General features: G+C 38.1%; 1 protein-coding gene and 1 non-coding gene across 2 annotated transcripts in view; both read right to left on the reverse strand.

Annotated features, from left to right (window-relative positions):
- Positions 1-4,611: 4,611 nt before the first annotated feature.
- MTMR9 (myotubularin related protein 9) overlaps positions 4,612-12,149 on the reverse strand; it is a 34,538-nt gene continuing 27,000 nt past the window's right edge. Inside the window, exon 10 of the mRNA XM_037042173.1 lies at positions 4,612-9,462. Coding sequence (XP_036898068.1) covers positions 9,299-9,462 — 164 coding nt within the window. The 3' untranslated portion in view covers positions 4,612-9,298. The remainder of the gene's footprint in view (positions 9,463-12,149) is intronic.
- Positions 9,620-9,723, reverse strand: LOC118984671 (small nucleolar RNA U13). The gene has a single exon (XR_005065967.1). It is a non-coding gene; the product is annotated as a small nucleolar RNA U13 (small nucleolar RNA).

Consider the following 12,149-nt stretch of genomic DNA (forward strand, 5'->3'; position numbering starts at 1 on the left):
AGTTCTTTAAATAATTTTTTGCTCCTTTTTATTTCCTCTTTTCTGAATCTCATTATTCATACACTGGTCCACTTGATAGTGTACCATGGGTCTCTTAGGCCTGATTTTTTAATTCTCTTCCTTTCTGCCCTCTGTGCCATTATGGAAGTTCCACCGAGATCATGGACATTTAACTTGGAGGTTCAGATTTGCAGACAATAAAAACCTGAAATCAGAGGCGAATAGCTAAGCACTTTATTGCACGAGAGCAAAGCAAAAGCAAGAATCAAGGTCATACATCACCAGATGAGAGTTCACCAACACCCGAACACAGATGCTGGGGAATCCCAGAGACAGCATTCAGGGTCTGACTGGGAAAGTTCCTAGTGAAGCATCCTTCCAAAGTGAGATTCCCAAGTCTCATTTCGGGGACTATGGTTAAATATGTTTTAGGCAAAAGTGGCTACATGCCAAGGGGGGTGTGTGACTTAGCAAACCAACAGGTCCCTCTGGGAGAAGGGTCAGTTGTTCATGAAGGAATAGTTAAACATTAAAAGTACTAATCTCCTGGAGAGAGGGGCCAGTTCTCCCTGGGAGAGAACATGCCTGTATTTTATTCTTATCATAAATATCATAGCTTGGGCATAAACAAGGAGGATTCTCAATGTCCCTTTAACCCATCACCCTCAGACTAGATACTTTCAATATTCCTATCTTCAGTTTGCTGATTCTTTCTTCTGCCTGACCAAATAATTTGTTGAACTCCTGTAGTGAATTTTTCATTTGTTTCCAATTTTCATCTCTAGAGTTTCTGATATTTGCATATGTTAATATATTTTACTGATTTCCTTCAATTCTTTGTTCATGTTTCCCTTGAACTCTTTAAGCCTATTTAAGAAAGTTAATTTTAAAAGTTTTTTTCTACTAAGTCCAATGTTTGGAATTTCTCAGGGATAGTTTCTTTTCATTTATTCTGTTCTTTTAAATGAACCATACTTTCCTGGGTTTGTTTCATTTTGCTTGCCTTTTAATTTTTGTTGTTGTCGAAAATTGAACATTTGAATATTACAAATGTGGTAACAGTAGAAATTAGATTTTTGCTTTCCCCTAGGGTTTGCTGGGGGCTCCCCCCCCCCATTTTTATTGAAGGCTACAGGAGTCCACTTGTTTACTTTTCAAAAAAAATTTTTTTGCAAAGATTGTATTCCTTGTCATGTGTGATCACTGAAGTGTTTGTTCCTTCAGCTTATCCTCTCCTAATATTTTGGCAGAGATTTTTTTTTTGAATGCCAGGAGTTCACACAATAACTAAAAACAGCCCTGGCTAGTGTGGTTAAATTGGTTGGAGTGTCATCCCATAGGTCACAGGTTTGATTCCCAGTTGGGACACATGCCCAGGTCATGAGTTTAATCCTCAATCAGAGCATGTACAAGAAGGTAACCAAGTCGATTATTTCTCTCTCACAACAATGTTTTTCTCTCTCTTCCTTCCTGTCTCTTTAAAAGCAATGAAAAAGTCTTTCTGAGTGAGGATTAAAAAAAAACCCATAACCTAAAAACAAGCAAATGAAAGTTTTTTCTTCTGATCTTTGCCTACATCTCTTCCAAGATCAGTTCTGTGTTGGGGCCCTCCTTCAACACCAAGCTTACACTGAATCCAGGGATCACTCCTAAGTGAAAATTTGGGTTTTCTCAACACTTTTCTAAACATGCATTTTAACTTAGGTGTTTGTGACCTTCTAAATTACTTCATGACACACAAGCTTTTTCTAAATGTCTTACTTTCCCAAAGAATCTGCCCCAGCTTTTCCTTCCAGGTCTTAGGTATCTTGACTATATTTTGTGCCAGGTATTTGTAGTTTTTTAGTTCTCCTCACAGTGTGTGTGTTTTTTTTTTAATCAAAACTCACAGCCTTTTCAGCCTGAGTTCTGAGTTAGGAAAAATAGAGATGAACACCTTCTGTCAGTCCTTCAGGTAGCCCCTAGACAGGTTACAACCAACCAAAGTAATAAACTTTTACTGTCTTTCCTGCTCCCTTCAGAGCCAGACACCAGGGCCCCACAAAGATAACTCAGGCTGACATGGTTCTGAGACTGCCACTGAGCTGGAGAGGGAGGGCACGGGACACAGGTGGCAAACACAGGCTCGAGGGCCGAATCCAGCCCTCCACCTTATTTTATCCTGCCCGGCACCTTGTTTCTACCAGGAGGCAGTGCTGAGCTCTCGACTGTTAAGGAGTAGTTACATGTATACAGTCCTAAAATTACATTCAGTCCTTTGAAGGCAACCGTGAGGCTGATGTGGCCCCTGGTAAAAATGAGTATGACACCCCTGGCAGAGGACAATAGCAGGTAAAAATTCCAGTTTTCTTTTAATTTATTCAGCATTTGCTTGGTTGCTGTAAACCTTTGACTATATTCCAGAATTCTGATAAACTTGGTTCTGAAGTTTGTGTTTTGATGATTCCTTGTGGGAATGACAGGTGGGATCTGCCTACTCTGTCGATTTGCTGATGTCGTTGTATATGCTTTTTAAATGGTTTCTTTTTTCCTGAAATTTTCTCTCCCCAGGAATCTGGAAACCACCATTTTACTTTGTTTTTACAAATTTGACTGCTTTAGATACCTTGTATAAGTGAAATCCTACAGTATTTGTCTTTTGTGACTGGTTTATTTGTTAGCATAATTCCTTCCAGGTTCATCCATGTTGTAGCATGTGACAGGAACTTTTTTTAAAGACTGTGTAGCATTCCACTGTATACCACATTGTGTTCATGCACTCAGCCATCAGTAGATATTGGGTTGGTTGGCTACTGTGCATATCACTACAATGAATATGGGTGTGCTAATATATCTTCAAGATCTTGCTTTTGATTCTTTTAGGCAATATACCCAGAAGGTTGCCATAGGCACCTTCATTCTAACTTGACATTTTACAATTTATTTTGTTTAAATATCTTTTGACTTCTACCTACTTAAATGACAGTCAATAAACTTACTTTTTCCCTTTTATTAAAAAATTGTTTCTACTTTGTCAAAATACATAATTTCTATATAACATTCTCCCACCCTTCCCTCTACTCTCATCTGTCTTGGATCTGAAGTTACAATATAGAGCCCTAAGCTGTAGTTTTTCAGTTATCTCCTAATTGGATGAAACACATCCTTTCGCAGATTTCTCAGGAAACATTCCTCAAGTTCTTGTATTGTTTTACTTTGTACATTGTTGTTGAGAATTCTAATAGCAACCTCATTTAACTAACACTTCTGGCCTAGAGGTCCTGGGATATTTTTCCTCTTCATATTGACTAAACTGTATCCAATTCCACTTGGCCATTTTATTTCTGGAAACTTTCTTGGGTTGTACATTTAACTACTAGTTCTTCTTCAGGGTCTCCCAATTATTCATACATTGGCTATTTGTATGTCCTCTGTCGACCACTTTCTCTGTGACCTTTTGTACTTAATTATTTTCACTCTTTGCCTTCCATGTTATTAAGTTTTCAGTTGAATCTAGTTTTCCTTGAGTATTTCATGATTTCATCTTTGACTTTACTCCTCATTTCTTTCCTAAGTTCACTGAACTCTTGTTTTCTACCTTCCTAATTTGTTTTGTTTTAGGCCTATTTATGTTCTGAGTTTTGTTATTTCTCATGAGATTTTTTTTGTATGTGTGGAAATTTTGATGAAAGGTAAATAATCCTTTTGGAATGTGTCACAGTGTGCTCGTTTAATATTTCATTTTTGGGGGGGAAATTTGTATCAGTGAAATGTTTTCTCATTTTAATGTTATAGCTTTCTATGACCTACTCTGTTTTTGCTCACTTTGTGCTTTTAAAAAATGTTTGAAATAATTTCAGACTTCTAAAAATGTTTTCAGTCTTTTTCTTCCATAAACTTCATAACTTCTTTAACATGTACAGAGCAGCTATTTTGTAGAATGCCTCTCAATTTAAGTTTGCCTGATACTTCATTAGATTCGGATTATGCTTTTCTTGGTTAGTTTTTGCAAAAGCGTCACAGAAGTGATGCTGTGTTCTCGGTGCATCGCATCAGAAGGCACGTGATGTTGCCATGTCCCATCACTGGTGGCACTGGTTGTGCTTGGACATGGTGGTGGCTACTGGATTCCCTCCCTGTAGTTGCTATTTTCCCCTTGGTAACCAATAACTATTTTTTGGAAAAATGCTTCAAAACTGTGCTTTATATGCTTTTCCTCACAAACATTATCCCACTGGTTCTAATATCCACAATGGCCTAGGTCAGTTGTTACTGTGGTGACTGCCAAATAGTGACTTTCTAATTTCATCATTCTGCACTTCATTGTTGGCAAACTCTTCTGGGTAGCTTTCCCTTTTCCCTCATTAATGTATTCATATCAATACACACCAAGTAAACAGTCTGTAAATACACGCTCCTAACACCTGCAAGCACTTAGGTGGAAAGTGCATGGAGTCTGCAGCTTACCCTCAAACATTTCAACAAAATAACACACACACACTCAAAAGCATAACTCAAAGGTGAAAAAATGTTCAGTTATTCAAACAAGGTGAACAGTGTGCGGGAGACCACTGAACTACTCTATGACTTATTTGGAAAAAAATTAAAGTCAGCCTACAGGTTTAATTTACCAGTATTTGAATATATTCAAATTTTATTTCCATTGCCTATAGAAACGGAAACACTAGCATCTGTGCAACAGCCCTCTGAGGCAGAGGGAGCACGCCACACACAAATCTTACACCCGGAGATAACAGCATCGTGTTTGATGAGACTATTTGTAATTCAGGAAACCAAACCAGACAAAGCATCCAACTCAAGATGAATGACTCCAATTTTAGGACATGAGTGAACTTATCACTTAGGGGACATTATAAATACTAATAAATGTTACACAGACTTATGAAAGTTCAGAATTTGTCCCAAAGAGTATATAAAGACAGGTTCACAATACAGAAACCTGTAAATTACAGCACTCTGAGGTTTGAGCAAAGCATACATTATAGATACATTTGCCATATAGTGCAATTTTATTGTGTAAAACATGAATAATAGTGCACTTAATTCCAAGAGTCACATTCAAATATATCAAGAGTACAATTCAAATACCCGCTATTGAAGAAATACATATTCTTTTTATAACTAAGTTGTGCAAGTACAACATTTTTAGTGTTGACAGTGATAGAGCTATAAGTATTCTAAGCAACACAACTCAGGGTGTATTTGTGTGGAATAAGCCACCTCTCCAAGACATGGCATTTTAAAAGGGAAACAGATGTGCTGGGCGGACAGACATAGGCAGAGTTGCACAGCTTGCTTTTATTACAAATCACACAGTTCGCTGATACTCACAGATGGTCAGACAATGGATCTAAAAGGCGGCAAGCTCTTATCACAAGTTACTTTATTTCAGGACAGAGTTGTGTCTACAGTCAGCCTCACCGCCACACTGCCTTTCTCTAAGTTGAGCACAAACTAGACTTTCTGCAGTGTTGTTCGAAATCAGGGCGCTGGGCTTCTCAGGGGGAGTTTAGGTAAAACCTGGTCAGAGTTTCAGAGGGTCTCTTCTGGGCTATCGGTTTAAAGGAAGAAGATGCTGTGGACACTAGATTATAAAGACTGAGTGAAGGTAAAAGCAGTTTTACTCAGTAAAACAAAAATCAGAAAACTGATAATGTAGGAAAATCAGCATTGCATATCACCTGAGAACAAATAATAACGTGAAATCGGTCTTTGAACTTTTTTTGTCAAGATGATGAAACACATAAAAACACTATCTGGTAATAACTGGTAGCCAGCACCAGAAGGGAGAGCGCTGACACGCCAAAGGAGGAGGAGTCACTGCTGTCTCGAGGTACGACACCCACTGGTGTCAGACGTGCTGAATGGCGTTCCTCTCCGGTAAATCAGAGCTGCCAGAGCAGAGGGTCGTCTGTTCTAAAAAATGCTCGTTTTGGACCAGGAAATAACTTCCCGATAAAGAGAGCTCATAATCCCCTCGTATGTTTTTCATTCATTGTATCTGGATATGGGTAAATACCAAAACTGTCACCTCAGGTTAAGGTTTTACAAGAAATGAACCTGATAACCCAGTTAAGACTGGCAATTAAAACAGCCAATTCTGAAGCCAGATTACCTACAGGAGTTACATCTTTAAGCAGATTTTTTTTTTCAAAGACAGCAAAGTGTCCCTATTTTTCACTTCAAGAGACAACCACTAGCAAAATCTTTTGTTATACTGATTTATTAATTTAACATAAATATTGTACTAACTGATTCAAAGATTAAAAGCTCACTGAATTTCATCCTTTAAAATGAAGAGCAATGAACCATCTCTGCTCTAACTCAGGTTTGAGAGTTCAAAGAAAAGCTGCTGAATTCCCCACATGGGGTCTGAAATGACTGTCTACTGTCTTCCAAAGTTTCCCTCAAAGTTACCTTAAAATCTTGCTTCAAAGTCTGAATTTTCCTTAAAAATAAACACATATATAGGTTGTTTAAACCAGATAGGTTTTACAATTTATGCTTGTTTTCTTTCCATTAAATAAAATCAAAATGAAAAATTTTGACCAATTAATTACCAAAAAGTCTTACCACTGAAGGTTTCAGCATTTTTATACTGTCGGCCATTTTCTTCTGATCAAAAAAAAAATCATTAATTTAAATCTGAAGACCTCTGCATTGCAGATAGAGGGTTATGGCAATCCTTTGTTTTGTTAAGATATTCTTTGTGGGGAGCACTTTGTGGGTCCTAAAAATGTGAACCAGCTGCCTTCATTCACTATAAATGAACATAGAAGGTGCCTAATATGTAAGAACTTGAATGCGTCTTCCTTGATTATTAGTGACTCCTATGAGGCAATTTCCTTGCTCATTAATTCTGCCATTATTCTCTCCATTAAACATTTTAAAGCCACATTTATCAAAGATAACTGTCCAAAATTAATGTTTAACAAGTCTTGTCTTATGAGTTTGTCCATTGTATGCATTCTCATCCAACAGATGAGTAACTTAGCAGTATTACTAAACACACTCTTCAAGTTATATTGACAATGCACTTGTTTTTGACAGAGTTCTCAACTTTGGGGAAACTTTCATACTTACATTATTAGATGACCCTTTTGAATGTGCATTGATACCAAAGTTTGTTTTTACAGCTAAAATAGGAACTGAGGTTTAGACAATCTCTGATTATAAATTAATACTAAAATGAAACTTGTCCAAACAACGTAAGATTCCTGTCTCAGGAAAAGAAACAAAAAGAAACAGAAGCACTGTGCTGTTGTGCTCTGGCTTACACGTCAAACGGGCCTCAGGAAGACGGGTGCAAACTGACGGGGTACAACTTCTCCAAGACCAAACCTACCCAAAAGGCCTTCCTATGTCTAAACCTACAGAAGCCCTATGGCCAATAAATATCACTCGTTGGGGTCACTCTTACAGAATTACTAAAAAAAAGAAACCCTCTAGATGTCTAGATGGTTTTCCATATGGGCCCATTAACAGAGAAAGAAAAGGGTGCCTTCTTTATATCTACACGAGACAAAATTAGAAGAAAACAAAAAGGTCAGCTGCCTGAACAAAGCAGCAAGCAATTTTCAGGGACTTCACAAAGCAAGGGTGTTTCCCCTTTTAAAAAATATAGACATTTCATGTAACACAGATATATATATATATCAAGACAGTACATGTCCTCTGCTCCTTGCATTAGCCTTTTGGGGAGGGCTTTAGTGCCCTGAGATTTACAACTAGAGCCACAGGAGACGGCAGAAACTGAGATAACTGAGAAACTGAGCTCACAGGAGACGGCAGAAAAGTTACCAAAAGAAAGTCCTGACTACAAATTGTCATTCAGCCTTTTGCTAGAAGTCTGAGGAAACAGAAAAAAGATAAAGCACGGGCAACTGGAGATAAGAAGAATTTGCCACTTTCTAAGGCTTCTGAATGTGGCCAATAATTTTGATAGAGTCAGTTTTTAAAAATTACATTTTTAGGTCAATACATAGCTCTAAAGCAGAGTTCAGTTTTGGTATTTGACACTGAAGTGGTTATATATAGATGGGGTAGAAATGGTATTAATGATTCCTTTCCAACTATCCTTTCAAAGGATAACTAGAATTGATAGTACTTGTTAAAATGAGCAACCCCACAAAACAGAAACGTCCATGGAAACAGTGAACTGGAAGCCTTTAGAGTTGCAGGCATAAACTAGCACAGCATAAGCACAGTCATTGCTGTTTCTGTTCCGCTGAAACACTTCAGATCTGAAGTTTAACATACAGTTGCATCAGGTTCATAAACGTTCAGCTCCACTTGAATTATATCTGCCTCACATGTAATGGTCAAGATAAATTTTCAAAAGGCTTAAATCACCACGAAAGCTGTAACCTTAGTATTAGTAAACTCTTAGAATACTTAAAAATAAAACAAAACACAATAATACACATACACCAGTGCAATGAGAACTTCAGACAAGGGCAAGTGCATCTCTGGTTTAAGGAAACCATGTTGGTAGCTTAATTAGAACAAATTGACGTCTATTATAAATGATGGCTTAATGTTATATCCAGCATCTGATAAAACCTGAAAAACTGATTCAATAGTAACAATACCACATCAGTAACAAATTCCTACTTTATTTCTTTATTGCACAAACTTTTAGTGCCTACTGTTAAATTTACTTGTTAATGTACATATCAGAGGACTATACCTGGTGCCCTTGTAAAAATGATTTACCTTGAATAAATATTCAGAATTTCTTTCTTGACAAACTGGAATGAGACAGAATTCAGCTTTGTTAGGCCAGAACTATTTTAAAGAGAATGACAAAAGTATCGGGAATGGCACGTTAAACATAAAATTCTTGGTTTATCCACCATTTCAGTTTTGAAAAATATGTCTATAGTCAAAGTGTTTAAACATCTGGACTTTTTTTGAAACTAACACATTCCTTAACGAGATTAATCATACCTTGGCTGGTCTGAAGCAGTGTCTGGGACGTGAACACAGAGAAGAACCTATGACGAAATGGCGTACAACACAAATGACCTTACGCAGTTGCCTGGTGCACACAAAGTAAATAAAATGAGTAGCACCTCCTTCCTGCTCTTAAGGTAAAAAGGCCTAAGGGGCCACATGAAACATGAGTAATTATAGTAAGTTTCGTTCATAAAGTATTGAGAAATCCGTTAGATTAGAGGGTTCTCACATCTAAAGCCTTGAGTTCAAGGCTACTGTGTGAAACTGAGCTGAAGGGCGAAAGGAGAGCGAGGTGGGATACAAGTACGGGAAGTGCCCTGCACTGCGTGTGGGGCATCTTTCAGGGGCTCTCCTGCATCCCATCCTCGGTCTCCAGCTCTGCCAACTGCCTCCTAAGGATATTTACTTTGGCTTGTAATTTCTTATTATATTCAATGATGTTAACCATTTCTTCATACGCTTCGTCCAAATGCTTGGAGGATCTGTTCCAACGTAGGAAAACACCTGTTGAATCCAGGAAAGGAAAACAAAAGAAAGATACATACAATGGATTAACATTAAAGTTGTGGGTACTATATAATTTCACGTATTATTTTTTTCTTTTTTCACAATTCATGGTTTGTCTTTTGAAGATTTTATTTATTTTCTTTTTCAGAATTCATGTCGGATGGGTAATGTACCAATGTCATAACAAGGTTTGTGGGAGGCACATGTCACAAAAAAGCGTGAACACCCAATCATCACGCTTATGAACTACAAACAGTTTTTTAAATTAATTAATTTTTATTTATTTATCAGATTTTATTTATTTCTTTTTAGAGAGAGGGGAAGGGAAGGAGAAAGAGAGGGAGAGAAACGTCAACGATGTGCTAGAGAAACATGGATCGGTTGCCTCTCCCACACCTCCGACTGGGGAGCTGGCCCATAACCAGGGCATGTGCCCTGACTGGGAATTGAACCAGCAACCTTTCAGTTCGCAGGCTGGCACTCAATCCACTGAGCCATACCAGCCAGGGCACAGTTCACATCTGTGTTTCATTATACTCTAAAATATACAGGAATCTTGAGGTATTGAAAGAGTATAAATTAACTATAATTAGTCATGATTTTTATGTACATACTTGCTCATTAATTCTTCACCCCCTAAAAAATTATGAAATGGACCAAAATAATGTTCTCTAATATATTTAGGAAAATAAGCTGACAATTTATAATGGCATAAACTTTCCAGTTTCACAACAGAAATCTTTTTTCCACAATTACAGAACTTTATTCAGACCTGTAAGACCTCCTATGTATGTGAAATCACTTTTATTGAAAACGTGAGTTCCAGTAAAAAGAGAACCATACAACTTCGTTATCTAAAAAAGCCTTAATTTCAGAGCTCTCCCTCCCTGTGACTTAAGAGGCAGTCTTTAAATTATGCAGGCAATTGCTTCTTTACCCAATAAAAATTTTTATTTTATTATGGACTAAACGGAGACATATTCTGCTCTACATAGACCTATGTTAACTCTATCATCCCAACACGGTGGCTTAAAGATATTCAAGTGAGGAGGTACAAAAACTTTCCAGCCTTGCATCATGTCAGTATCTGGCCAGTTCACAAAGGCTTTATGATGCACTAAAATATGTTCCATAAACCAAACTGCCATGGGCCCTAAAGAGTCTATGTATGTTCAAATGTTACGCTCAATCAGAAAGGGAAAACACAAACAGAGTTTAAAAACCAGCTGACCTGTGTTGATTTTTCTACTCTATGAGCCTGTTTTTTAAAATCCTGTTCTTCAATACGGGAATTACTTAATGGTTAACTATGATATAAATATAGGCAGCAGAGAGACATTTTAAGGCTAAAAAGTAGTATCATTATATTCCATTTACCGACCATGAGAAGACTTCACCTAACATGTAATTTCTTCCAGGTCTAAGTTGAGGGAACACTGAACACATATAGAAACCCTGTTCTTAATAGAGTGGTAGGAATTCACTAACATAAAAACAGAAGTTCCTCCTATTACTTAATGATGGTTGGTAAAAACTAGTTAAATCACCCTGTGGGTCATCCAACTCCCAAATCTGGCTTTTCTCCCCAGTAAGCTGGTCTCTCACTTCAGTTATTAAGCATGACAGCGGCTTTTAGGTAAATGATCCCACAACTCTTAAACAAGAAGTATAGCTGAAATCTCTCATTTAACAGATTGCTCATCCTGCACCTGCGATTGTCTACAACCATCTGGAGAGGAAGCAACGGGAAGCCAAAAGTCCCCCAAGCACTAACTCAGACTCGGAGCTCCTCGAGACTGTCGAGGCCACTTCCCCACAATTCTGACGAGGGATCACCTCAACAGACAAGATTAGAAGCACAAGCTGAGAGGAAGGAAGCACCTATTGACAAATACGCCAGAGGAGTAAGATGTGGGAGCTGACGTCTACAAAAGTGACAGAACAGCCTTGATCTCAGGCTGAGAAGGCAGAGCAATCTGAGATCCTCTTCCACGTGAAGGGCATACAGCTCTCCACTCGTGACTCGTCTGGGGGCGTCCCACGTCGGGACGAGGCGTGGTAACTGACATGGATGGTGATGTGGTCCGAGTTACCAAACAGCTACCATCCTGTGTAAGCCTTATGCCACAAAGCCTTGCTACAAAGATGAATGAAGAGGTACTTACTGTCTTCAAAACAATTAAAAAGAAACTAAATGGTATTTTGTAATCTTTCTTTAATGAATGGCTGATACGTTTTAGATAAATTTTGGCTATTTAAAAAAATAGGCTTTGGTAGTTAAGGAAATAAGCTTCAGGAGTCTGAAAAATTAATGTAAGTAAAACACCTTCTTCAAGTAGATTTAAAAACTAAGCATGGACTATTGATCCCCATGAACAATGGGATGTCTGCATTACTGCACTGGCGGATGGCATCTGCGAACACCCGTAGACCCTAACTAGAACGGCCGCCTCCTGAACCCTTCAGGAGCCATTAGCACAAGAGCCTGTCCTAATGACTGCCTAATAAAGGAAACAGGACCCATCTTCTGGGAGCTTATGACCTATTCCTGTCCTATTATCTACCACTTTCTTACAAAAAGTAACGTACTTTCCCTCACTCCCATTAGGATGGCCACTGCCAAAAGGGAGGGGGAACCCAACAAGAAATAACAACTCTTGGAAAGGATGTGAAGAAATCAGAAC

This window comes from Sturnira hondurensis, unplaced genomic scaffold, assembly GCF_014824575.4.
Source record: "Sturnira hondurensis isolate 20B ecotype Veracruz unplaced genomic scaffold, ASM1482457v3 Scaffold0003693, whole genome shotgun sequence".
Taxonomy (NCBI): Eukaryota; Metazoa; Chordata; class Mammalia; order Chiroptera; family Phyllostomidae; genus Sturnira; species Sturnira hondurensis.